Here is a 26776-nt window from a genome sequence, read left to right as displayed (position 1 = left end):
TCAATAGCTCCTCTTAAAGGAATTAAAACATATTTCATTACACAGTGCAGCTAATAGCTTTTTCTTCTCAAATCAATGTTTATATCCTTCTGCTTTTATCTACTGATACTCACTCCACTTTCACTCTGTCTGTTCCTGCTCACAGTTTATTGTTAGAGAGTATGGAGTTATTTCCCTATCTTTATTCAAGGGCATGTTTTTTACATTTTGAGAGCATCACTTTTTCTGCGATTTTGCGTTCAGATTTTTCCCTCAAAAACCTGCTTTTGCGCTCAGACAGCCCTGTTTGTGCTTGGATTTGCTCCTTTTCTACTTAAATTTGCTCAAATTTCACCAACTGCTGCAAAATTATTGAAGGAATGCTGCTACAATCATGAATTTCGTTACCATTTCATTCCTAAAATGAACAAATCATAAAAAACAATACAACAAAAATGTGTTTTCAGACACGTTGGTGTAACGGTATTTGAGCCAGTTGAAAAATGGTGGAATGAGGTCGGCGAGCGGGCAGGTAGGGAGGCACAGGCAATCTGACAGGCGGCGCGACAAGCGGGCGGAATCCTGTGAAATTGTCGAGGTCGTGTTTGTCTCGCGTCAGAGTTCAAAGTTCTTGAACTTTTTCCTACGTGACGCACAGTAGAAACCACAAAAATCACAATGGATGAGACTGATCCTCGCTGTATGTGAGTTCCCGGAGATATGGTATAACCACTTTGTAAACAGCTACCGGGACATAAACAGGAGGGCCTCTGCTTGGCAGAGCATCAGCACAAGATTGGATGCATGAGGTAACATTAGTTTTAACTTAAGCCAGGCTATACGTTAGTTGGTAACAGTTTAGTTACAACTCTGCTAATTTAGCTCATTGTTATAGGCTATAGTGACAAAACAGTTGTATTGGCAGGGATACAGTAGTGCACAGAAGCCGTTTCCATGGTTACCACGCGTAGAGCGTCTGCCGTATACTCGCGGAGTGCTTGTGTGCCTGTCTATTCACATGAGGAGCTCAGTGAGACCCCGAGATCCAAGCGGGTACGCAGGTGGAGTGTCGCCCCCCGTCTGAAAAGATCTTTAGAAGGTCGGACGTGATTTCACCCTGTTTTTAAACCGACATCAACGTTGGTATCCCGGTTGGCGCTCACTAGTGAAGTTGTTTTGCCCTCCGACACACCAACGAGAGTCCGGTGTGCTACATGGCTACGGTGTGGCTATTTTACTAAAAATGTACCAAACTATATAAACAACTGACCATTTGTTCTGAAAGGTGTAGAAAATGCAAGTTATACATTAATGATAATGCTGCAGTCGATGGGAGTGGATAAACGTGGTGTAGGAGTAACTGCCCGCACGGGACGCTCTAAAAGTAAAGCTGACGGGGTAGAGACAACGTCACTGACCCTGTATCTGGTTTCCCATTGGTTGGGAAATTTTGACAGGGTTGGTGCATCAGAGGAAAAATCCAAGAGCAGATGTTTCACAAGCGTACAGAAGAGGCCTGAGTGACAAGGGTTGAAGCTGGAGCGTGGGAAATTTGTGCAAGCAACAATATATTTAAGCGCAAGCCAACATTTTGAGCAAAGATACAAATGTAAGCACAAACAGGGGCTATTTGTGCGCAGAAGCAGGTTTTTGAGGGAAAGTATTACAAAATCTGACAGCAAAATCACTAAGTCACGCTCTCAAAATGAACACGGTCTTGAACAAAGATAGGGAAGAAAGTGGAATTTTTTACAACAGACTAGTTAGCTCATTCATTTGTTTGAGTCTTTACAAGTGGTAAGAGACAATTTGTCCAAGACAATTTACTCAAAATGTGTCTTCAATATAATTAAAATAAAGTCTTATTATAGCTTTGAATACATTCTGTATCTCCCCTCACTATACAGCTGGGAGTTACAGAGCACAATGCTAATTCAGCGTGTATTGTATCTCTCCTTATAGGACGCCTGAGGCACAAACACATCAAATAATGTAAAGTGCTCTAACATAAGAAAAAAGCACAATGTGACTCTGCTGCAAAACTGTGGAGAACAGGAAAAGTCTGCTTCTTAATATAGTCTGACTCAGCCCCGCATCTCTGCGCAGAGTCTGGGATTATGGCAGCAAACTCGCTACATTCCTGGACGGACTGTTTAAAAAGGAGGGAAGTGTGCAGCCAGGTATTGAAAAGGACTGGCACAATAAAAGTTCTATCATATCAGCTTAAAAGGCTTCAAAGCAGCACTTTAGACTCTCTGCATGTGAGAGAGAGTTGAGAATCATTTGGCGGACAGAGAGAGGAAACATACGTTCAGTGAAGATGACAGGCAGCGGGCTTGGCTGCAGCAGTGCAGCAGGTGGTTTTAGCGTTACATAAGCTACCTTTACATTTGGCATTTTTTAACAGCTCTTTTTGCAAATAATTGTACTCAATTTTTAGGTGATATGAAGAAAAATATGAATGTATTTCAGAATGTATTGCAGGCTGTGCAGGCGAATTGGGTGATCTGGGCCATCGTGATATTAGTAGATTGTTTATATGAATATTATCACCATCAGTAAACTGTACCACAATTATACACATAAATATTAAGGTTATATGACACCAAACTCTTCCGTGTAAAACAAGAACATGATATGAATTCAAGCAACAATTCAAGACAACGATTGCTTATTTCCCAGCTCAGCTTTCCAACTCAACATCCACAGTGACAGTTCATCTCCCAACATTCAGAGCTTTCGAATTGTTTTTGCCTGATGACTGATGGTTCTAATAATTATTAGTCATATTCATTAGAAATTTCATCAGGATAAAGTGTTCCTTGCTTAAGAAGAAGACATACTTTATTATTCCCTGAGGGGAAATTACATTTTTTCACAAACATGCACAAACAGAACCCTATGAAAACAGGACCCTATGGACATGCATTAGTGGAGAGATGTCAGAGTGAGGGGGCTGCACATGGGCATGCGACAAGAGCAGTTGTTCAGTGGCACCTCTCCAGCTACCAGCCCCAATTTCCATGCTTGGTCCGTACCAGCACTTGAACCGGCCACCTCTCCTGTTCCTAAGCCAAGTCCCTAAAGACTGAGCTACTGTCTTGTTTGTTATGTTTAACAATTAATAGTTTTTCTTACCGGTGATGAGCTCTCTCACTTCCATGTCGTTGGTCTTCCTCAGCAGGCGGATGAGGGCCGGGATGCCGTCGCAGTTCTTGATGGCCACCTTGTTGTCGTTGTCCTTGCCGTAGGAGATGTTGCGCAGGGCACCACAGGCCTTGCGGTGGACTTCAGATTTGGGGTGATCCAGAAGCCCGGCCAGAACAGGAATCCCTTTCAGCTGACGCACATCCTTCTTGATCTTGTCATTCTCGTAGCACAGGTGCTGCAGGTAGGCGGCGGCGTTGGACTTGACTGGGTCGATGGGGTGTCCCAGCATGGCGATGACCTCGGGCAGGTCTGGGTCACGCCAGCGCGGGTCCTTGCGGATGCTGTCGATGGATGGTGAGCGTCGGCCTCCCATGCGGTCCAGACTGGCCATGCTGCCCCTCTCCGGCTGAGCGAGCGGTGCTGAATACATGCCATGGATATACGGGTGGCGCTCGTCGATCAGCTCCGCCTCGATGGGGTCGTCTCCGTACCCTCTGGAAGACGACAGAAGAGAGGACGGTGAGGACAAGGGAGATGGAGGGTGACGCAGAGAGATTTGTCTGAGAGAAGAATTAGGCAGCCGGAGGAAAGACTTTGAGGGAAGTCAAGTGAGGTGAGAGCGATTGACTAATGAGGGGAAAACAGAGGACAGGGTGAGTGAGAGGTGAAAGATGTGGGCGAGGGAGGGGGGGAGAGGAAGGTGTGAGGACACTGAGTGAAGGGGAGACATGATGATCTGTGGTTTGGATCTGTTATTAACAGGCCTGTCAGAGGGACCGTGGTGGCAATCCCCTGCAATAAGAGTGATATGGTAAGCAACACTACTTATTATTCCTCGCTGCCAGGTGGCGGCAACAAACATGTCAGACTTCAACAAACATAAAGTCTCAGAGAGAGTGATTGAGAGACAGGGAAAGACTGCACAAAGAAAAACCAGGCAGTTCACAAAGAAGCAGAGACAAAGGCAACACCAAAGGAAAAGCTTTGAAGGAAAGTCCTGTGAAGTTTTTTTTAGGAAGCCACCACATACAGTAGAAAAGAATTTGATGTCTTCTCCCTCGGGGAGCGTAGGAAAGAGCTGTGCCGTCCCCCCAGGGAGGAGTGTGAGCCCCTGTGATGCCCCCGGGGCTCCCTTTTCTCACAGCGCTGCACGCAGGCATGCAGTAACTAAAATGTTAATGATCATCTCTTTGGGATTCTCTGCTAGCATTAGCCTCATTAGCATTACTCCTGCTAGGTCTGGGGACTTAGGCAGTCTGCTCATTTTCAGTGATGGAAATAAGTGTTAGGGGAGAGGGGAGTTACTATTTTAAGGGGTACGTAAAGGGTTTCCCTTCAATGAATCTCTATTACCCGACACTCTCAGAGTCTATGATCTACACTCTGTTCTCTCGGGTTCTTTCCTCCAACGGCAGCCTCATCAATTCTCCACCAGTACATGGCTGGAAATATAGGCGCTGAATTCCAATGACAGATCATTTGTAGCTGGAGTGCGGGCTACTTATTCTACTTAAGGCTCTTTTGTCATAGGAACAATTCTTCACTTGTCGGGCCAACTCCTCGGCTGGAGTCGGGGGAGCCACAATTTATACCGACAGAAAAGTTGCAACCAATATTTTTTGAAAGTTGTTCAACTTGTTTTGTTTGAACATTCACCACCGAGTTGGCTCAAAGGATGGGGGAATGCTTGGTAGGAAAAGTTATGACATGGGGAGAGGAATTTAATTAGGGTTGTGTACTTGCGCAGCCTTTATCGTCCCCCCACCTACCCCACAGTGTGAGACTTGTTTATCCTTGTTACATAATCCAGCTGGCCTCCTCTCACCATCTTTGATGTATGGTGGTTGGTGGTGCAACAAAATGGCGGCCAACGCCGGTGGTTGGCAGGGAGTTCCAGACCGAGCTGTAATTTTAATGAGTTTTATGTTAATTATGTGTTTTTACAGTTCTTCCCAGGCGTGCTGGGGAAAGGAAGGGGGTACTCTGCGTGCAATCTCGCCTCGGCTCTCGGTGTATTCCTCTGTTGATTTGTCTCTTACACCAGCCTCGCAGTGGCATATCTGCTTTTATGGCAAGACTTTGTGCATTTCACTTGCCAGGGAAATCAATACAAGATGAAGTGGGAGAAAAACTCCTGCTAGAGCGATGTAACGAGATGCTAAATCCCCTATTCAGTGGGATTGAAAAAAGATTAATAGAGAGAGGAGGGAAGCACCACCGCGATCGAGTAGGACCCCGTGTCCAAGTGCAGTAAGGTAAGCCACATGAAGCATGTTCACAGAGCCAAAGCGCTGTAGCATACTTCAAGCTGTGGTGTCATGGGCACATGTCAGCTGTTACTGTGGAGGTCTACTGTCCTTTAAACAGGTAGACACAGCTCACCTAAACTCGAACAGCTCTGGTGTATCATCACTGCTTAGCTCATCTTTAAGCTTTTCCAGCTTGTGGAGCCACAAACATCTACAGGCAGCCTGTGGCCACAGTATGGGAGGAGGGGCCGATTAAGAGCCTGATTACGGAACATCATTTGGAGAACGACTGCAGCTCTGAGGTTTGGCGGGAAACACTGAGCTGTCTGACAAACTGCATGGAAAAAAAGGGGAAATTTACAAGCGTGTGTGCACGTGCTGGTGGTTACTAAACGCTTCCTTGCGTATATCCAGATCAAAACACACGCCCACACTCGAAGGCCGTCATCCAGCTTTCAATTGCTTTGGGATATTGGACATGACAAGGCGACGGGAGGCGGAATAACCCCCCGAAGAAAGGGCAGTACACAATCTCCGCATCGTCACCATAGCAGAGATAACACAAACATAACCACCATCTCTATCGCGCACCGCTTTCATTCTTTGACTCCCTCTCTCATTATCCGTCACACTTTGTTCCTCGCAGACAATCTCTCGCACACACTTCAACACACACATGAGACGTACATTTGTGCAGATCGTGGCTCATTTAGATCTGCGTCGATGCGGTGGGGGCTTTTGGTGAAGCAGGCGTCGCGGGGCTGAGTGATGGGAATGTCAGGATTTGCATTTAAATTGGCGCCATTGTGTGTACAGGGAGGGGTATATTCATAGGATGTGAAAGGGCTCTCCGCCGCGAGACGCGATGCTCTGAGCATGATTACAGCAGATCACTCTCCTCATGTTAATGGAGCTGCTTAATGTCCGGGCTATTTCTGTGTATTTGTGCGCTCGTCTCTGAATGTGTGTGTGCTGTTTTTGTTCCACGACAAAGAGTAGACGATACACAGATACAGCAGATACGAGATGTATGCATGTCCATAAACTGTGATGGAGCATTTATTCATCTGGACTTTGTCACATCCTCGCTATTCTTCCTTTTTCCTTCATCTCCTGTCAATTACTTTCATCATCCTTCAAAGGCGCTCGTCCCTGACCCTCGTCTCCAGCAGGCCCGTAAAAGGAGATCGCCTGAAAAGGATTAGATACTCGCGAGGAGATATTTGCATCTCATATGTACACATAACATCTCCCTGGTGTTTATGAGCTTTTCACTGACTGTCCCTGCCGAGCAGATTGCTCATTTCGAATTATGGGCAATAATTGTTTTATGATGCACTAGAGTCTTTTCGGGACAGACAAGAAAGAAGAGAGAAATAAACAGCAAAGCTGGAGTGTTTACGTCCTCAGTACTTTCTCATTTCTCAGGCTGTTTAGCCGACATTATCCACTGCTTGTTTTCATTCAATTAAAGGAGAGTGGCATCGCTTAGAAGTTTCTTCTATAATTTAGGAGAAGCTTCAGAGAAACCGACTCAGAGGAAGTATAATATTAAACAGGATATTTAACTCTCACTGAAAGCATCTTGTCAGGATGGAGGAGGGCGGGGGCAGAGGGGGGCTCGCTGGTGTCAGATCGCTTCCACTGGGACGACAGACACCACTGCATTAGAGTGAGACAACCCCCTCTCAATTAAGGGATGAGTGTGTGTGTGTTGTGGGTACGCATGTGTGTGTTTGCGTGTCTGTGTGTGTGTGCGCTGACCCCCGGGTGCAGGTGGGCAGGTGCAGCGGAGCGAAGTCGCCCAAGGAGAGATGAGCCATTAGAGATTGGCTTAAAGACGCCCCTTTAGCCTGGCAGAGTTCAAAAGCAGCTATTAATCACGCTGGCATGAGGACACAACCACACACACACGCGCGCACACACACACACACACACACACACACACACACACACAGAAAGGTGCTCAGGGACACACACTATTAAACACTCAAAAGGCAGGAGAGAGAGAGGATATATATGTTCATTATCTGCTGAACTATAACAGAGATAAAGGGAATGAGATGATCTTCTCTTTCTGCTGGAGCTACAAGATTTAAAGCGCTTAGAGGCAAGAAAAATAAAAAACTTCATATTGACAAACAAATTAAAGCATCAGTTTGTTTTGTTACACTTCCTTCTTAGGCTCAGGTGAGAAAGGAAAGCCTGATATGACCCTTCGCTCTGCCCCTTCCTTGAACGGCCACTGCCCAATCCTACGTTAGCAACTGTAACTAGGCACGGGAGGCCCGTCAAGCTTTCGGAACAAGGAGAAATGCCGAAAGGGACAGCAGATATCCTCAAAGTTCAGAGTGGGTGTCATATTTGTTTGTTTTTCCGAAGCCAAAAACTCAACAGGAGAGGTGTCGGACATGGATTAAAAAATTGTTTAAGACAGTCAACTGGTCTCCGCTTGTGATCCTGTCTGGCCTTCGCTACCACCACCTTTATCTCTTATTTACCAGCCCTTGGTTTGTGCCATTGTTGTGGCAAACTTGTACGGGGTTTTGTTGGCCTTTCCTGTTGTGCCTTCAGGAGATCCAGTGTATGGATCACGCCCACGATAAGCGAGCAATATCCTGACGCGCTTTAAACGAAATGTAAAAGTGGGATCATTTAGTTTTGCTAGCAACGGGCTATAAAATATTATATAATGAAAGTTATAGGGAGTCATAAGGAAACATTAGCTTCAAATAAAACAACATATTGACCCTGCTGTGCAAGAACATTGTTGTTCCTGTATATGATTGTCCTTAACGAGACGTGGGGTGCCTGACGCTTACGGGTGAGCTTTTATGTCCTCTTCAACAGTCCGCTGACACATTATATTCTGTATGTAGCCTTCAAACGCTTATTGTCGTCCCTTCTGTCGACTTCTCTCTGATATTTGGGAACTATTTTCCCAGAAATTTGCTATTATTTCCCTTTTAATCTCTCACTGTTATAGCTGAAAACACCATAATATTTACATGCCAGTGCAAAAGCTTGACAGGCGTAGCAACAGTAACCAAGGGGGGCTTAGGGACTTAGCCAAGGGTCATTGAGCATGCATAATAAATAAAGATGCTTCCATATAGGTCTATTACATGAAATGGTTCAGCAGCTAGTGTCCTATTAGGGTCAGGCGATGTCTACCGTATTGGCCTATGCAGGAGCATCAGCATTACAGCTGTAAACTTCATAAACAGAGTCTCAAAATGGCCACAAAACCACAAAAAAAACAGGGATAGAAAATCAGGGCAGCATGAGGCCAGACAGCGCGAGACAGGGCAGAGTGACCCCAGTCTGTCGGCTGCTCAAACACTGTCTGCCCTGGCGATGGTCGTCAGGAAAGTCTGCCAAAGCACTTTTGACAACAGTGGAGGTGATCTGCTCTGCCGCTACCTGAGACACCATGGTATGCTGGGATTTTAGAACTGAATGTGGACGCGAGGCACACTTTTCCTTTTCTGACTTGTAATCTGATGTTTTCACAAAAGGAAGAAAGAAGGCATTGAAGGTGAGGTTACAAGAGGTTCACATCACAGGTAAAGAAGAAGGCATTAAAGGTGAGTGAAAGAGGAACAGTGACTGAAATGACATCTGAATTTTGAGAGATGAAAAACACCAAATGATGTTCCTTCATTTGGTGTTTTGGTAAAGAGCCCTTTGTGACATCCATGAGTCATATCATATCCTTAAACACACGTAATGTGTCTCAACGCTTCTATTCATCTTGTTCCTTCTATTCTTCACAGACATTAAAATAATCCTAACACTAAAAGACTGCCATCCGCAAACACAAGTCACTTCCTGTTGCCCCCCGCATCCTGCTGCTGCTCTACTAAAGCTCCATCTGTTCCTTTACCATGTTAACTGTCGCTAATAAGAACAATGTCATACGTATAACACGGACCGCCTCCAAAATAATTGGCCTCCCCACCCGAACCTCTCAGACCTCAATAGCAAAGCCATCACGCACAGAGCACATATCATTACACATGACCCCGGACATCCCCTCAATTCATCCTTCACACAGCTTCCATCAGGTCGCAGATACAGGACTCTGGCCTGTGAAAGGAGTTTTGGAGTTAAAGCATCATTAAACACTACCCGGTAACTAACGGGAGGGAAAATGCTCTTGTAGCCGTTTTCCCACTGTTCAGAAAACCTGCTAACACCCGCTAACACCCAGCTTTTTTGCTTTATGGGAAAGGCTGCAATCGGCATCCAGACCCGGGTCAAATGACTCTGCAGTAGACCCGGGTAATTATCGTCTCGGTTACAATCCGCATTGATGGGAAAACAAAACCCGTGTCGACACGCTAATCTCCGCCCCCTTTCCGGAATGCTCCGTCAGTAACTTCTGCGACTCCTTGTCATATCAGCTACAAATTCCGCCCATCTCCGTCCGAGCAGCGCTCAAACATCGTTCCAAATTTGATGGCAGCTAGTTGGATTCACAGACTGTAATAAGATACAATAAATTCCTAACCACTGTAACATCTTCACTGTTTACTAACCCTGTTTGGCCACGTTTGTGACATCAGATGGTGACGCAGCTAAAAAGGGACCGACAGGAGTATACTTCACTGGCAATGGGAAAAGAGACAATCAGCATCTATTAGCAGGTCTTCCTGGGACTGAAAAACCTGTGTCAACACGCTAATTCCGGAGGCAAAAGGGGATAAGTGTCATGTCATAATGTTATGTTCCTTTTGTATGTGGTATTTATGTGATCTCTGTGTCCGAGAGGCACTGTGCAGAGTGTGGCAACAAACTTCCTGGTAAGGACAATAAAGAATCTAATCTAATCTTAAATCCAAGAGTGAGGAATGCTCCCACTTCAAAGGTACTCATACATCATCATTCCGAACAGACTCAGCGGCCGTGACAAAATTAGTGCTTGGTGCTGATGTAGGAGGCCCTTTTAGTCTTACACATCTTCATTTTTTGTTGGAGCATTACTGAGGATGATAAGCTGTAATTAAAGCGTTTTAATTCACAGATTCATTACAGCGCTTTGGAGTCGCCGCTGCTTTCTCGGAAGAATACTAATGGCAGTGTGTGAGCGCACAGGGGAGCCTGGGCACTGAGAGAGCTGATAGTCGCCCTTCCTGCGAGGAGTAAAAAATGCTTATAGTAAACTGATGTTTTGGTGTCAGCTGATGGGAGTGCAGGGGAAATAATGAGAGCAAAAAGAGACAGAAGGAAATATCTGGGATCTAATTTCTTCTGCAATTAGCCAGGCAGCAGTCCATCAAGAATGCCTTTTAACATGTGTTTGTGTGTGTTTGTGTACTCACATTAGCAGCTGTCAGTGTGTTATGTTTATGTGTGTGTGTGTGTGTGTCGGAAGGGGTGTATGTGTTGTGACACATGTAAGGCAGGCTACAAATTGCCTGTCACAGCAAGCGCCTCTCACTAGGCGGATGGGGGAGTGACTCATTTTCTGAAGTTGTGGATTTTTATCAAGTGTGTGTGTGTGTGTGTGTGTGTGTGTGTGTGTGTGTGTGAGAGAGATACTGTGTCTGCATGTGTCAGAGTGAAGTCAAAAGTGTGTGAAGACACAGTCTGATTAGGCATCTGCTCTTTCATGCCTCATGGGCGTCGATGCCGGGGCCTTTAAATTCAGCTAGTTGCACACGCATGAGTACATTTGATTCATAAAGAAAGGTCCATAAGCAGAAGAAGAAGTCTGCGAACCTGGATTCAGCATCACCTTTGGTTGTGGCAAAAAGCTAACAAAGACTTAGACAATCTTTCTTTCCATTGACCCCTTAACATTACTCTTTTGGATCTGGCTTCAGGCCCAAACATTTTTCCCTCAAATCGAAAGAAAAGTGCAGAGAACTTAAATAATCGCTCTGCTACAGATCGCTGGTTACAAAAAAAACTGACTTACAACCAACACGACTCTAAAGCCCTGCTTCAATTTACTTGAGGGAGGACATTTTTTCCAAGCCTCCCCCCATTTGGGCAGCAACGAAATGATTGGAAGCTATTAGGAGACAAGAGTCCATTTTGGGATCTTATTGTCAGAAGCTAACAGGCTGTTTTTCAGCTCACTGGAGCCAGGGGTTAGACTCCTCTCAACACAGGCTGCACAAAAAAGGAAAGGCTTTGAAAGATAACTGACAAAAGCCTCCCATCTCCTGCATCCTCCCTTCCCTCCCTCTTCACGTCTCAAATCATTCCCGCCTCTTTACCTCTGACACTAACACTTGTTCACTATCCATTTGCAGGAAAATGGCAATCAAAGGCTTGTTTTTCCTCGCTTCCTTCCTAAAACAAGTTGCTCAAGGAGAAGAGACATCTGTTTACTTGTGCACCGTGTTATGTAGTCTTTTTAAGGCTAGAGCAAGACATGAATACTTTATTCTCTCTCATCCAAACAGGCCTGATCTCCTTTCGTGTCAAGGCAAAGTCTGCACTCATGCATATGAACACGAGCTCACTGTCCGACATGAAAAGAATAACATGTCTTCTGCATGAACCTGCAAATCTTCACAAACCCGTAATCTCCTGAATCCTTCAACACAAACTGTCAGGTTTTTATGTATTTACAGCAGGGTTTCTTGTATAAAAACACCTTTGATGGAGATTAATCTGTATAATATCGAAGGTGGAACAGCAGACTATTTTCTCCCGAATCAAAGCAAACCTCTCCTCAAAGGTTTTTGCGGTTATCCTCACCTGACTCGGGGCCCATCACGCAGAGGCTCCCTGTGGGTGCGACCCCGGTTGGCCCCCTGCAGGGTGCGTCGGTTGGCAGTGGAGTAGTCGGGCTCCAGCTCGTACGGCTCCTCCTCTTCAGGACCCAAGCTGCGGCGATCATCCTCCAGGCCATATGGCTCCGCCTGGAAGCGCTCAGGTTGTGAGCGGTTCAGATCTACAGTGCTGCTCCCCATAGGCACCTGGGGCTGGGCCACATGGCCATAGTCATCCTTGCGAATAGGCAGCGTGTAGCTGTTCTCCGGCCGGTAGCTGTTTGGCATGTAAGGGTAGCGCGGCGGCCGGAAGTTGACGCCGCGTGACAGGCTGCCGTAGTTGTCCGTCAAATCTGCATAGCCGTCGTGCAGGCCGTAGTGGCGGACATACTGGCTCTCGGGTGTCTCAACGTAGGAATCGTTGTAGGAGTTGTTGTAGGAGCGTGTCAGGGTGGAGGTTGCTTGAGGAGTGATGAAACGGTCGTTTCCGTTCTTCATGTAGCGCCGGTCGATGGAGTCGGTGTAGCTGCCTAGTGGGGATGTGCCCTCTGGAAGGGGCAGGCCGTCAGGACCCAGGGGCACCTGACGCACTGTCCGTGTGGTCACCGTCTTCACCATCTTAGTCACCTGTAGGAGGGCACAGATACACCTGTCAGTACTAAGATAAATGTTTGTTTTCATGTTATCTGTGAGCTGCACAAACATAGAAAACCATGCCGTCCACTGTGAGGATAGGATTAAGATATAAGACATTAGATTAGAACACTGTGTTAGAAAGTCCCACAGTGACAGAGGGAGACAAAAAAACAGAGATCAATTCTTTTTCAGTTTAAAACATGCATTACGACCTTTTACTGAGGAAACCATCCATTGTGTTATTTCAATCAAACTTTGGGGTTAGTTTAACTCAACAAGTGTTTTGATTGGGACTTCTTTTCTGATCATCAATCCAAAGTTTGTGGTGTAGCGAATGGTTTGAAAACATCAGGGAGGAACTTCTGTTGTAGTTGAGGTAAATACTAGCTGACCAATATGTAATTGTAAGGCCTGTTTTACCACTTTACCTTTAATTAGAAGTCAGTAATAATCTGTCACAAAACAAAACTGGAAGGCAAATCTAAGCCCAAACAAGTTGTATATATACACAGAGATCGTCATGGTAGACTGAGTCTCCAGAGTTGTGCGACTTGACGTGCTCCACTGCACCTTGCATCCTTTTACTCCCCGAGGGAGCATGGTAGCATCACGCAGTAGTTGGAGGACTTTGACAACCAGACCTGCATGTATCTCTCTCTCACGCTCCCGTCCTCCTGTTACTAAATAACTCCACTTCCTCTGCTGTCTCTGAGGGCGTCAGCCTGCTGAATTATAGACAGAACCCCCCCTCCCTCCCTCACTAGGCTCTTCATCCATTCAGAAACCAATTTGCTGCCCAGTGAATTCTGCTGTGGCCGATAATTGGCTATTTTGTCCGCGGCCATAAATTCATCTTCAAAATTAATGAGGTTGATGAAAATTAATCGTCAACTGCCGGGGTGCAGGTCTGATGCAATTTGTGTTGTGCCTGACAAGGTGTTGCGGAGAGGTTCGTTCCCACTTGATGAGCGTCTGAATTTCTTGGGCAAAGGGGGAAAAAAAACAACAAAGCTCTGCTCATTTCTGCATCTGATGGGTTTAATTGTCATAACCAGCCCTCTTAATTGTAATATGCTTTCTTTACTTTGCCATCAATGGGATAATTGAGATTGTAATCAGGAGCTGGAAAAGGCATGTAACTATGTCGAGAAGCCACAGCGAAGCATTAACCCTTGCTACAGAGAGCAACAACATGTTGGTTGTTCAACATGGCATCCTCATTAACTTTGTTAAAACAAATGGAAATCTTCACTGGCCTTGTTTCTTGATTACGCCCTGACTGTGAGCCACACAACAAAGCCTATTTCAGGAACACCAAGGTTCATTTACATGTTCTGAGTAATTACTGAGTAATTTACGTTTGTTTCTGCTGCCAGTCCTCCTTGGCTTGGCACGGTTAAAAATAAAGAGCTCATTTGCTGGATGCGCATTAACCAAAGCATACATATGACCTTGGAATAACAAGTTCACTCCCATGCTCCTGACTCACAGAGTAAAACATGACAGAACCCAACCGAGGCTGCTCTGGGGTTCCTCATGGCCTGGAGGGGAGTACAAGGGCCGGGGCTGAATGTAATGCATGTAATATCCTGCATGCAGCTATTCCATTGGCATAATATATATAATTTATTTATAAAATAACAGTTGTTCTTTATTTTTCTGAGAAATATAGCTTCACAAGGCAGCCCTAGCCAAGGTCAGCCAATAACGTCAGAATGCTTTAACTCATTCCAAGTAATTAAATCAGCTTTTATTTATCATCGTGTTTTATTCTTTTCTGGCTCTCAGAGCCCAGAGGAATAAATGCGACTTCTTCCCAGGCTTGACATGCCCAGCTGCCTTGTACTAACACAGCTTTTTAGGCGATCTGCAAGGCCTGCAACGGGAGCCATCACACATTTTTCAAACACTCTTTGATGTACTCTCAAGTTCACAAGGCGTTAAACCATCGAGCAAGGGGGAAGCGGGGGGGGGATGAGGGGAGCTGGGTTTCAAAAGGGGCGTCTGAAATATGCTGAAGCCGTGTGAGCAGGGCCAAAAGAGAATTGGTAAAATGGTAGGACATGTAAGTAAACAGTATGTGGGCATACATGTAGAACTTCAATGAGTGTGTGCATGTATGGAAAATCATGGCTGTACTGGAAAGTGTTTGAAGCAACCACAGGCAGTTAGACGCTGGACTTAACTGTTTACCAAGCTGTTAAAAATGGAGGGAAATGCAGCAGGCGTCAAAATGTCCACTTTACAGCACTGTAAGAGGTTTCACAACCTCTGCGGCATTCATTTTATTGAGTGCTTAAATGGACATGGTGGCCGGGGGTTAGTGGGAGAGGAAGAGGTAGTAATTCTGATTTTTAAGAAGCCTGTGATTTCATCTCAGCCCGTCTAAAGAGCATCTGCGATGATGGCGGAAGTAGAAATTGCTAGTTTCTCCGTAATGTTGCTAAAAGTGGGTCTCTTTAAAGCATAATGTTAGAGAGAGGCAGGCGGGGGGGAGGGGGGGGGGACACAGCAAAAATCACACAGCGCTCGGCATCCTTTACTGGCTCTCTCTCAGACAGGTTGGGGGTAGAGATGGAGACGGGGGTGGGTGTCCGGGTGGCAGGCCTGGACTCCACAAACAAGTTGTCAGTCGCTATCGCAGGGTGGTAGGTGCGGCGGGTGATGGTTTTGACCACTTTGGTCACCTAGAGTCGGAGGGACGAGTGGGCAGCAAACTGCATTAGGTGTCATTATACATGGATGTTCACCCAACCTGTTGTTTAAGCTCTGTTAGGCACATGGCTCAATAATACCACAGCCTTGCACACTTTTAAGCTACTTACTGCTGTTTGCAATTAGAGAGAGGATTCATGTAATTCACACAGCAGTCTTTTCCTGTGACGTCACACTCAGGGCGGGGAGATCAAATGCAGTTAATAATAAAATGTTCGTACTGCTGTGTTTCATGTTTACAAATCTTATTCAATGCTGCTAAGTAGCCCATTGATGGTGAAAATCCAGAAGGACATCAGGCCATGTTTCATGATAAAACAGGGCGGCTGTGGTTCAGTGGTACAGTCGGTCGTCTCTCAAATGGAAGGTTGGGGATTCGATCCCTGACTGCTACAGTCACATGTTGAAGTGTCCTTGGGCAAGACACTGAACCCCAAATAGCTCCCAGTGGCATAGCCATCGGGTATGAATGGGCATAAATGTGATTGGAGATTGGCACTTAGGCCTTTGCCATCAGTGAGTGTGAATGGGTGAATGGGTGAATGTGACATGGGTTATGTGACATGTGACAGCTTTGAGTGGTCGCTATATAAGTACAGTCCATTTAAAACTACATATTGACAAGGTATTAGCCATGGTATCAGCTAACGTGAGAATTTGAACCACTTAACCACCCTAACTTATATTACCGTTTGACAGTGTTAAAGAATACAATATGAAATTCCTAGCTAATGGAGACGTAAGCTAGCTAACAGTAAAGTTAGACAACTGCTAAAACGATCTAACAATTCCTCGCTAATCTGCTTGTTAAGTCTGATGTCACTTGTGTCGTGAATCCATGAAAAAGAGGATATACAAGGTTGAGGTGAATGAGCTGTTAGCAAGCTAGCGAGATGTTAGCAAGCTAGCAAGATGACTTCATCGTCTGTTTGATAAGATAACCCACTCCTGATTAGGGCTGAACGTTTCTATAAGGATTTTTATTGCTGTGAACTATAGACTGTATGAAGAGCTATGAACCCACTTCTTCATGTTTTGTTTGCCAACCATTTTTATGCTTTAAAGATAAAGTTAGCTTATGGTAGTATCCACTGGTAAAAGCCAAACCTTTACAGTGTCCTGTCGTGGTTAAGCTTTTTTACCATCTGTGAAAACAAACACGTCAGGGCCACGTTACAAACACACGGAGATCAATAAAAGATAACAGAGAATATTTTTTAGACTTTTAAAACAGCACTGCAGCATATTGTAAATGGGAGACGTTGTAGCGTCTTGGACCCGGAAACAGTTTAATGCAGAGTTGTGACATCACCACTTAACAACCGGATATGACCTTTAACTAGCTAACATTACCATTAGCTAGCTTTCCTATCCTATCCTGTAACACTCTTAAATTATATTGTTAGCTAGGGATTTGTCAAATGCTAATGTAACCTGTTGTCTAATGATAGCTAATAGGAATTTGTGTTTTACTTTGAAATATAGCCCAACGTCATTCCTGATTTTCACTCTCCTTTATTAGATTTGGGAACATAGAATATAGCAGTACAACCTTAAAACAGCATTTGAGCCTCCCACCATGAGTGTGACGTCAAAGGAAAATGGCCACAGTGTTAACATGATGATTCGTGTCTTCTTCTCTTGCTCAATTAACTATTTTTAAAAACTAAACAGAACACTGCAAGTTGGATCCATTCTTTATACTGTTACACCTTGACACTTGATTTTCACCACAGCTGTACCTGATAAACCACTCCTACCTACTTAGGGTTGGCTCCCCGCTGTGTGCACGGTAGTGAAAGTGCTTTTATTTGTTTGTTTGGTCTGCTCGACTCTCATTAGCTCATATCCAGAGGAAAGAGGAGGAACGCGGCATTTATTGGCACCACTCAGCTCTTCCTCCTACATGACTGGAGTTCCATTCAGAGTGTCTGCCAGCAGGAAAAGAGGGCTGGATGAAGGCCAAGGGAAAGCATGGCATGCTGGGACACGAGGACGGACGAGGATCTAATTGAGCACGGACATGTGCTCAGTGCTCAAATACACATTAAGGGTCTGGGTCCAATTCACTTTGAGTTGCATTGATTAAAAACATAAATAGAACAAGCCGTTAATGTGCTGCTGGACAGCTTCTCATATTTGTTTTCTAATTGTGTATGAAAAACTCTTCCTGCTCCTACTTCCACAATTTGTCTGCTGTAACCTACCCCGACCCCCCTGCACAGGCACACACTCTGGTCTCTTTTCGCTGACATATACAGTAGCTTCATCTTGGTGCCAATTTTTTTTGCTACTTCCCCGGTATTATAACTAGTAATACTGCTGATATTAAATCAGCTGGAAACATGTTTACCGCGGGAAACTTTTTTGCCTGCAAATCAGGAAGACGGAAAAAACTTCCCTGTTTCATCTTCCTGCAGTCAGACGGGGGACAACCATCAAGGGAAAGGCGTGTGCTAGCATTAGACAGTATGGTTCAAAAGAACAGATAAGCACATAAATAAAACTGTGAGTTGCTGAGAAATAAAGAGAGATAGAAAATGGGGAGAGAGTGGAAAAACAACACATGAAAGTGAGTCAGAGAGAGGAGATGCAGAGAAGACAGAAGGAAAGAGAAGAAGACATGTGGTGGGATTTCTTTGTGTAAACTTTGGTCTGGATCGCTTTGACACTACAGAGAAGTTGGCTTCCACAAGTTCACCCTGAACAATAATCTGCTTTTCTGCTCAAAGTGACTTCCAGACAAACACCCGATCCCTCCTCCCAGCCAGGCGGCTGGCCCTTGAAAGGAGCGTCCTTCCTCTTCCCTTCCTCAGCAGCAAAGCCCTTGATTAGTGTGATTACTGCACGTTTGTGTGTGCTTTCCCTAAGAAGTCCTGTGTATGAATGCATAAGAAACCATGTGAGTGTGTGTGTGAGTGTGTGTGGCCAATCCCCTCGCAGTAAACAGGCTGGAGGGCAATGGGCCCTCCCTGATGAGGGATTAGACGAGGCTTTTTAATTACAGTTTCACAGTCCCTGGAGTAGAAGCTCTCCACTCCTCTGGAAGCCTTCAGCAGCCGACTGTAGCTACGTTTACATCTGAATCCCAAGCAATATGTTGAAATATAAGCTGCTCTTTTAGCGTTTGTCTCCAAAGGCAGCAAGAAGGAAGAGCTTCCAAACCCCACCTCACTCGCAAGATGTCGTACATTCACTGGATTTTTTCAAAAGGAAATCTGTTGGGAACTCTGGTGGGAATTCTTCTCCATGCAGCAAGAGTGAAATTCAGACTTTGTACCGAAACTCAATGAACAGCTTGAAATTCTTCAAAGTCAACCTGCCACCAAGAGGAGGACATTCTGGTTGAGCAGATTACTGATGCCACTTGAAGTATATTTTTTAGTAGAAATGATAGCACGATCACTTTTGGAGAGCTGATGTGCAAAATATGTTTTAAAAAATGGTAATTTATACCATTCAAAAATAAAAACCCGGCTATCACGAGGCTACAGCTGGCAAAAAACAACGCTAAATAAGTCACACAGTTTTGAAAAGATACTGAAATTTGAATTCCTAACTCAGGGAAAGTGTGTCCTCGGGATGTAAATGCAAGATAAGAGTTACGATTTATAGACACTTTTATGCTATATCAACATTCTTACATATGGGTGTGTATAGAGTGTGGTAAGTGCTGAGCAGTGGTATTTCTTAACTCCTATAATATTAGTGAGGGATGTTGTAAGATAGAGACGGGTAAAGGAAAAGAGAGAGAGGAGATAGATAGGGGGACATTATCTGGCTTGTGATGAAGCAGATTGTGTTGCATAAAGCTGCCGTGGCCTGTATGGGCACAGAAAATGGTGGCGTGGTGGTAAAAAAAAAGAAGGCATAATGGTATAAAGGTCCACTCACCTTCAGGTTAGTCGACATGTCCTTACAGAAAAACAACAGAACAAAGTAGAGGACGAATCAACAAAAGAAGCTTTTGAGAAGAACAAAACTAGGAGAACACAAGGGGGGCTGGCTGATAATAACACAAAATAAGAATAAATAAAGCCATGAGAGGGAGATGGAACCACTTTGGGAGGTGGGATTATGGGATTTAGAGTTCTTCAGGGTGGAAGTCTGGGAGTGGAGGAACAGTACCACGCAGTTTGGAGGCAGTAATCCATATCCATAATTTGAAGCAATATTGAAATGGATAATAGGGAGTCTGGGGGGCTTTTGCAGCCGTGAGCTCAATGGGATCTCTTTGCCATAATAATGTAACTGCTCTGAATTGTCCTGCTCATGTGTGACAGCAGGGACCAGTCTGAATATCAGCTCTGCACAGTATATGAATCATTAGTTTGACCTGTAGTTCAAAGCTAACTTTCTAAGTATGTCTTCTGCTTGAAAATACAACTTGTCAAACACTCTGTTCTCTGTTGCATCTTACCTTGGTTTCTGTGCGCCGTGTGGTGCCGTCATCAGAGGTGACCACCGAGACGTGGGAGGTGGGGGTGCCGGGGTCCTCCTCAATGGTGACCGTCTCCTCCACCACCTCCTGCGGCTCCTGCATCATAGCCAGGGATGTGGCGTTGCTGGGGCTCTGCTCCTGCACACACAGGGAGGTGAGGAGATGACAGTCAGGCAACATAAGATTGATTTTCATATTTAGCTGTTAGGCAGCGTGTAGAAAAACAGCAGCACAGCATCCAGGTAATCTTCCATTAGATATACAACAAGATGAGACTTTAATTGGGCCACAGCAACAACAAATTATATTAGAATCCAGCTGAGAAAAACAGAGCATAAATAAGAAACTTGCAAATTAAGGGTATTAAAAATAATGCCGCACGCGATTTGAAATGCGACACAGAAGCATCAACAAGAGAGATGGAAAATCTGAAACAGTGCATGAATAATAAAATGTGGAAAATAACAGCAGGGAAATATACAGAGGGAAGGAATGAAAAGTTTTATGACTTAAATTAAGCAATGTGACACGAAGATGGAAAATCACTGGAAAGATTCTCGTGATATCCATCCATCCATCCATTATCTATACCGCTTATCCTGTTCAGGATGGCGGGGGGCTGGAGCCTATCTCAGCTGTCATTGGGCTAAGGGCGGGGTACACCCCTGGACTGGTCGCCAGTCAATCACAGGGCCGACACATAGAGACAGACAACCTTTCGCACTCACACCCACACCTATTGGCAATTTAGAGTCACCAATTAACCTTACAAGCATGTCTTAGGACTGTGGGAGGAAGCCGAGGACCCCGGAGGGAACCCACGCATGCACAAGGAGAACATGCAAACTCCACACAGAAAGGCCCACCTTGCCCAAACCGGGGCAACAGCGCTAACCACTGCACCACCGTGCAGCCCCTCTCACATGATAGAATAAGTAATATTTAGAAAATATATCACATATTTTTCATTCTTTACTGATCACTTTGTAAAATGTATTCAATCGATCAATGTAGATGATATACTAAATATGTAAAGGCCATGCAAAGTTGCGTGAGAATTGCAATTTTGACTGCTTCTCAAAATGAGACCAGATACTGTAGGAGCCATTGAGGTCATCACAGAACACAGATATTACGGACAAATCTGCAGGAAAGGATTGTTTTTTAGGCAACAAAAACCTGACGAGGTTATGTGAAGTTCATTGTTATGAGTGAATAACTATGGTTAGGGTTATTAAAGTATAACACTAGTTAAAGTTGTAATCTCAAAGATCTCAGTTTCGTTCTCTTTGGCGACACCTATGGCGATAAACAGTAACAGCGGAAGCACAGTTCCCAGATATCCAGACAGTGTTGCATGTGTGACGTCCACGGTTGGCTCCGGTTGTAACTCTTGATTTTCCTCGCTGACGGTCGCTTTCCTTTTCAGACTGTTGTGCCTTCATTTGAGCGTCAAGTTTGTTTCTTTTTCTTTGGATTTTCACTTATTGTTGAAGTTGTATCTGTAGTCATTGATCTTTTCTTTGTTTGTTCAGCCACAGCAGATTACTGTTTACTTGCAGAGACCGGAAAAGCAGCCGCTTAGCTCCGCCTACCCTCTCTGGCAGACCAATCACTGCTGGCTGATGGAAAATGCGTCACTAACTGGGCGCCGCTTGTGATTTTTTTCTGTGAAAGTCGCCACCAGACAGCCAGTCTGTAATACTGCAAATGCGCAGGCTTTCATCAGTGGGCCATAGTGATCACCATTGTGTTACCTCATTAGGCGATAGATAGAGACTTAACAGACATTTATTTAAATGAAAATCTTTGAGATCATCACTTTAAGGTAGGGAAAAATCATGCTGCAGCTCTCCAGGGTCAAATTAGGACAATCTACATCCATCAGCCTGATTTTCACACCTGTCACGTCGCTGCATCAAAAGACCAGGTTCCACAGAACATAGCTTAAAACATCACAATACGATACACCTGTAACTGCACACACTTTCACAATGCCTTTGTTCTGCAGCATACAAGAAAGAAAGGGAAAAGATAAAGTTTCTTATTTGTTTGTAGTCCTGACAGTGCATGATTTATTCACCCCTAATATTACATCCAAACACTGCAATGCAGGGAAGCAAGAAACTCCTCACCTCTGGACACCTCAAATTGAGTTAAGCTTCTTTCAAGGTAAAGGGAAGCCTGGAGGACTGTTTTTGATTCATATTTCATAGGCAGGCAATGGATGTAAAGAAAAGTGTCCATGGGCAGAGGATGAAAGTGAGTGGTGAGGTTCTCACACACCACCTGACCCTGTGAATCCAGAGAAGTATGTGCTTCCTGCTGCATTTCCTGCTGACGGAGAGTGATATGAAGTCAGTGGAGGGAGGTGCACCGCCCTGGCGTCGCCTGCCGCTGCGCAGGAGTGTGACAAAATTACAGCTCTCGTGATGGAGAGGGGAAGGAAGGCATTTGAGGCAATCATTGATAAGCAAAACAGCACGGAGCCAAGAGAGGGAGAGGGAATCGAAAGTAATGCAGAGGGCGGAGAGGGAGGGAGTTAGAGTCGGAGGACGGTGTAGTGGAACCTAGAGTTTTTCTTTTAAGGGGGGAAAGAGGAAGCATGGTTAAATACTTATTGCTGCAGCTGACCTTAAGGGTTTTCTTCAGGATGTTTGACATACCATTTCTATTGTGTGCACTTCCTGTTTCTTTAACTGAGTGGGGGGATGTCATTTTAATCATAAATGAGACAAAACACCAACCAATTCATTTTCATACTTCAGAGTTTTAACTTTAAAGTGATAATATGGAAGATTTTCATTTAAATAAAAGTCTGTTAAGTCTCTGAGCCCATGGCCCACTGATGAAAGCCTTTGCATTTACAGTATTGTGGACTGGGTGTCTGATGCGACTTTTTGTGGAAAAAATTACACGTGGCGCCCAGTTAGTGATGCGTTCTCCATCACCCAGCAGTGGTTGGTCTGCCAGAGAGGGTAAGCGGAGCTAAGCGGCTGCTTTTCCGGTCTCTACAAGTGTAAAAATCAAGAGTTACAACCGGAGCCAACAGTGGACGTAACACATGCGACACTGTCTGGATATCTGGTAAGTGTGCTCCTGCAATTACCGTTTATCGCCATAGGTGCCGCCAAAGAGAACGAAACTGAGATCTTCAAGATTAGCACTTTAACTTGGGACGGCTGTGGCTCAGTGGTAGAGTTGGTTGTCTTTCAATCGTTCGATCCCAAGCTCTCCCAATCTACATGCCGAAGTGTCCTTGGGCAAGACACTGAACCCCACATTGTATGAATGTGATAACTGATTGACAGTTGGGCACTTGACGTAGCAGCCTCTGCCATCAGTGTATATAATGTGTGTGTGAATGGGTGAATGTGACATGTAGTGTAAAAGCAGCTTTGAGTGGTCGCAAAGACTAGAAAAGCGCTTTATAAGTACAGTCCATTTACCATTTAACTTGTTGATCCCTATTAATATTAATCCAAAACTAAAAGATCAAAGCAATGATAAACAAGACATCTCCCCCAATGTCCCCCCTAAAACAGGGGAAACAGAGAAATCAACTGAACCAAGCAGACTATTTTCGTCCGACCAATTACACCAAGCTGGAGGGAGAGACGAGTGAAGGCCAAGGAGAGAGCAAGAGGAAAAGTTTTAGTTTTGATCTCCACTGTTGTGTTGAAACACTACAACCACACCTTACAGAGGGAGCCTGCTTGTTTTCCCCTCGTCCTGGAAGACACTAACAAGAGAATGCTTCTCCATTGATTGGCCAACTCGGGCCTGTACTGTCTCAGGCTTCAAAGCACCACACTGTCCGCATTGATCTCCAGTCTTTCTCGCTGATCACTCAGAAGTTTGCACTTTTTATGTCTTTTCGCCTAAATCCCACAGCCCTCCGGCCTCCATGTGCCTGCTGGGAAAAAAAGCACTCTGGTTTCAGTGTTTAAATAATCTCCTCCAGCAGCACACAGCAAATGAGAACTTTCTCTATTCACCTGCTCCACTCTATCCGGTAACTTAGAGTCAATTAACACTCTGAACTGAGCCGAGTTAGGTCATTACATTTGGAGAAAGGTTCCCAAGTCCCATTATTGGGGTTAATGACTGAGAAGGCAATCTGCTGCACAGAAAGAGACACATTTATTTACACACGACCATTTCTGAGCCGAGGGAAGGATATTATTTAAGACTGACCTCGGGCTAAACAGCTCGGCTCTGCAGGGAGGGGAACTCTACTGGTATTTAGAAAAGGTCAGTTCTGATTAGTTGCCACTAATCAACATCCTTGTTCTGTTTAATTATAAATGTGAATTACCTTCCTGACTTGGCACCTGCTGCTGCAAACAATGGATAATACCTTATTTGCAAAGTCTCCGAGTGTGTACAGGACTCATTTAAAATGTACAATGTTGTAAATGCAGCATGGAGGTGAATTAATGATCGGTTTAGCAAACAAAATGAGGCCCACTGAAAATGCAAGCTCACTGAAAATGCAAACATCTGCTCTCTGGTTTTCTTGTCCCCGTCTGGCTGCTCGATGCAGTTTGACAGGAAATGCAGCAGCCTCTAAAGTGGATCTATTTCAGCCCTAAACTGCCCTGTCACTTTGCTATAAGCTGCATTTTTGTTTAGAGTCTCTTCGTAAACAAAAACTAATTTAACTTCCGTGGAAACTGCAATATGAATGACCACCAGTGCCTACAGTGGTATTTTTGCATAGTATGATGTCATTGTTTGGAGTATCTTTGGGGCGGCTGTGGCTCAGTGGTAGAGTCAGTCGTCCTTCAATCGGAATGTCAGTGGTTTGATCCCCAGCTCCCTCGTTCTACATATTGAAGTGTCCTTGGGCGCGACACTGAACCCCAAATTGCTCCCGGTGGCACAGCCCTCGGTGTGTGAAAGTGATGACTGACTGACAGTTGGGCACTTTAGGTAGCAGCTTCTGCCATCAGTGTATGAAAGGGTGAACGTGACATGTCGTGTTAAAGCAGATTTGAGTGGTCGCAAGACTAGAAGAGTGTCATATATACAGTCTATTTACCATTCATTTATCTACAAATGCTTCATATAATATGTGTACAATATTAGAGAGATCACAAGAAGAATGGATATGCAAGTTTTGTTGGTTATGATCTAGCTTTTTTGTATCAATTTAACAATCTATCCATTATCTATTTAGTTTTAAGGTTATGTTAGGGAGCCAATCCCTGCTGTCATTGGGCGAAAAGTGCTGCACACACTGGACAGGTCCCCAGTCAATCACAGAGCTGACAAGAAGACTTTTCCACTCACATTCACAGCTACGGGCAATTTAGGGCTGGGTTTCCCACACATAGACTTTACTTGGGCAGGCCGCCCCAGTATATTACAGTCGCCCATTTATATTTGGCGACCCATTTTAGCATTTTTTTTTAACCATTCGAGAGAACGACGCCACCCGCGATCGATTAAATAGTGGCACTGGGCAATCTAACCCTTCTCCGACCTGTTCGCTCTGATATTGTCGGGAGGTTGAAACTGAAAGTCACAACAGAGAGAGAGACGCACACACATGTACTGCGCAAACAGTGGATATTTTTTAGGGCTGAGCCGAATGCTTCCAAATCTTCGAAAATTCAATCGTTGCCATGGTAATCGACGGCAATCGCCTGATTAACACACTTTTCACATCTTTCTGTCTGTCACTGTTAACTGTGTGTAGTTGATATATTTCACTGGTAAACCACAGAGCTGTAGAGCAGCATCAGGCTTCATGATGAAAGGAAGTTTTATATCACGTCATCACTTCAGTCCGCGATCACCCGCTCCCTCTCTCCCTCCCTCTGTGCCCATGCTTTCCCCCTCTCAGCGCTGCGAGTCTGCATCACAGTCTTTACACCATTATGTTATAATATGATGTCATATTCAGAGCTGTTGGAAACACTTTAGGCTCACCAATGAACCTAACGACCATGTCTTTGGACTGTGGGAGTACCCTGAGGGAACCCACGCATGCAAGTGGAGAACATGCAAACTCCACACAGAAAGGCTTCTGTGTCCAAACTGAGATTCAAACCAAGAACCTTCTAGCTGTGAGGCGACAGCGCTAACCGCCTTGCAGAGCCTCAAATCAACCAGGATTATGCAAATGACAATCTCCAGCTTCTGGCTTGTGCTGAACCCTGCCAACTGTGCATTTTTACCATGTTTTACACCACTCGAATTACCAACAAACGTGACGAAGCAATAAACTGTAAACTGACGACTCTAGCTTTTGTTAGATTGATTGATGAGTATGCATACCAATGAGCACGTGGGACATTATTTATCCCGTCAGGATGAGGCAGATACTGCAGATACAAAGTAAACTGTTCTATACTGAGGAACAATCATCCCTGTGAATATTCAACCTCTTTAACTCTCTGGAACATTATGTAAATGCAGTTAATTTGTCCACATTCATTCCTTTGAAGGCTCATCGGTGGGACCCAGAGAAGCAGTCAAAACAGCAGGGTAATAAAAGCAGCACCATCCTACGCTTAGAAAACATAGTGGACCTTGAGGATGCAGGGATCCTCAGAGGCTCGCTGACTCCTCTCTGCATGCACTACGGGAGAGAGTGAAGTTGAACCCGACTTTACAGCCCCTAAATAAATGATTAAAAGACGTCTGGCCGCGGGCTAGCACGGCCGAATGCCGGCCCGTGGGGAATGTTCTGAATCGAGGAGACTCAGGAAAGCGTACCCTTCAGTCAAGGGCGAGAGAAGTGGAGTGCAGCGAGTTAACGGCTGATCGCAGGAAGATGAATGATAAATTGGAGGAAGGGGATGAGAGAGAGCGTGGTTCAGGAGGGGGAGGAAGTTTGAGCACATGTGAAGCTTGTAGAAATGGTTTGT

The 26776-nt window shown here is 44.9% G+C and overlaps 1 protein-coding gene across 8 annotated transcripts in view; it reads right to left on the bottom strand.

Annotated features, from left to right (window-relative positions):
• arvcfb (ARVCF delta catenin family member b) overlaps positions 1 to 26776 on the bottom strand; it is a 268096-nt gene that overhangs the window by 76785 nt on the left and 164535 nt on the right. For 6 of the 8 annotated variants that reach the window (XM_069682303.1, XM_069682296.1, XM_069682301.1 and 3 more), the window contains 4 exons: positions 19878 to 20036; positions 19352 to 19372; positions 12093 to 12733; positions 3118 to 3623 (listed from right to left, as the gene is read on the bottom strand). In XM_069682303.1, coding sequence (XP_069538404.1) covers positions 3118 to 3623; positions 12093 to 12733; positions 19352 to 19372; positions 19878 to 20003 — 1294 coding nt within the window. In that variant the 5' untranslated portion in view covers positions 20004 to 20036. The remainder of the gene's footprint in view (positions 1 to 3117; positions 3624 to 12092; positions 12734 to 19351; positions 19373 to 19877; positions 20037 to 26776) is intronic. The other 2 variants (XM_069682298.1, XM_069682299.1) reach the window with 1 other exon arrangement.

The sequence above is a fragment of the Semicossyphus pulcher genome, unplaced genomic scaffold (genome assembly GCF_022749685.1).
Source record: "Semicossyphus pulcher isolate SPU_LCO1_2020_fin unplaced genomic scaffold, fSemPul1.0.p SCAF_6, whole genome shotgun sequence".
Lineage (NCBI taxonomy): Eukaryota > Metazoa > Chordata > Actinopteri > Labriformes > Labridae > Semicossyphus > Semicossyphus pulcher.
This window is presented reverse-complemented; position numbering and strand designations above follow the sequence as displayed.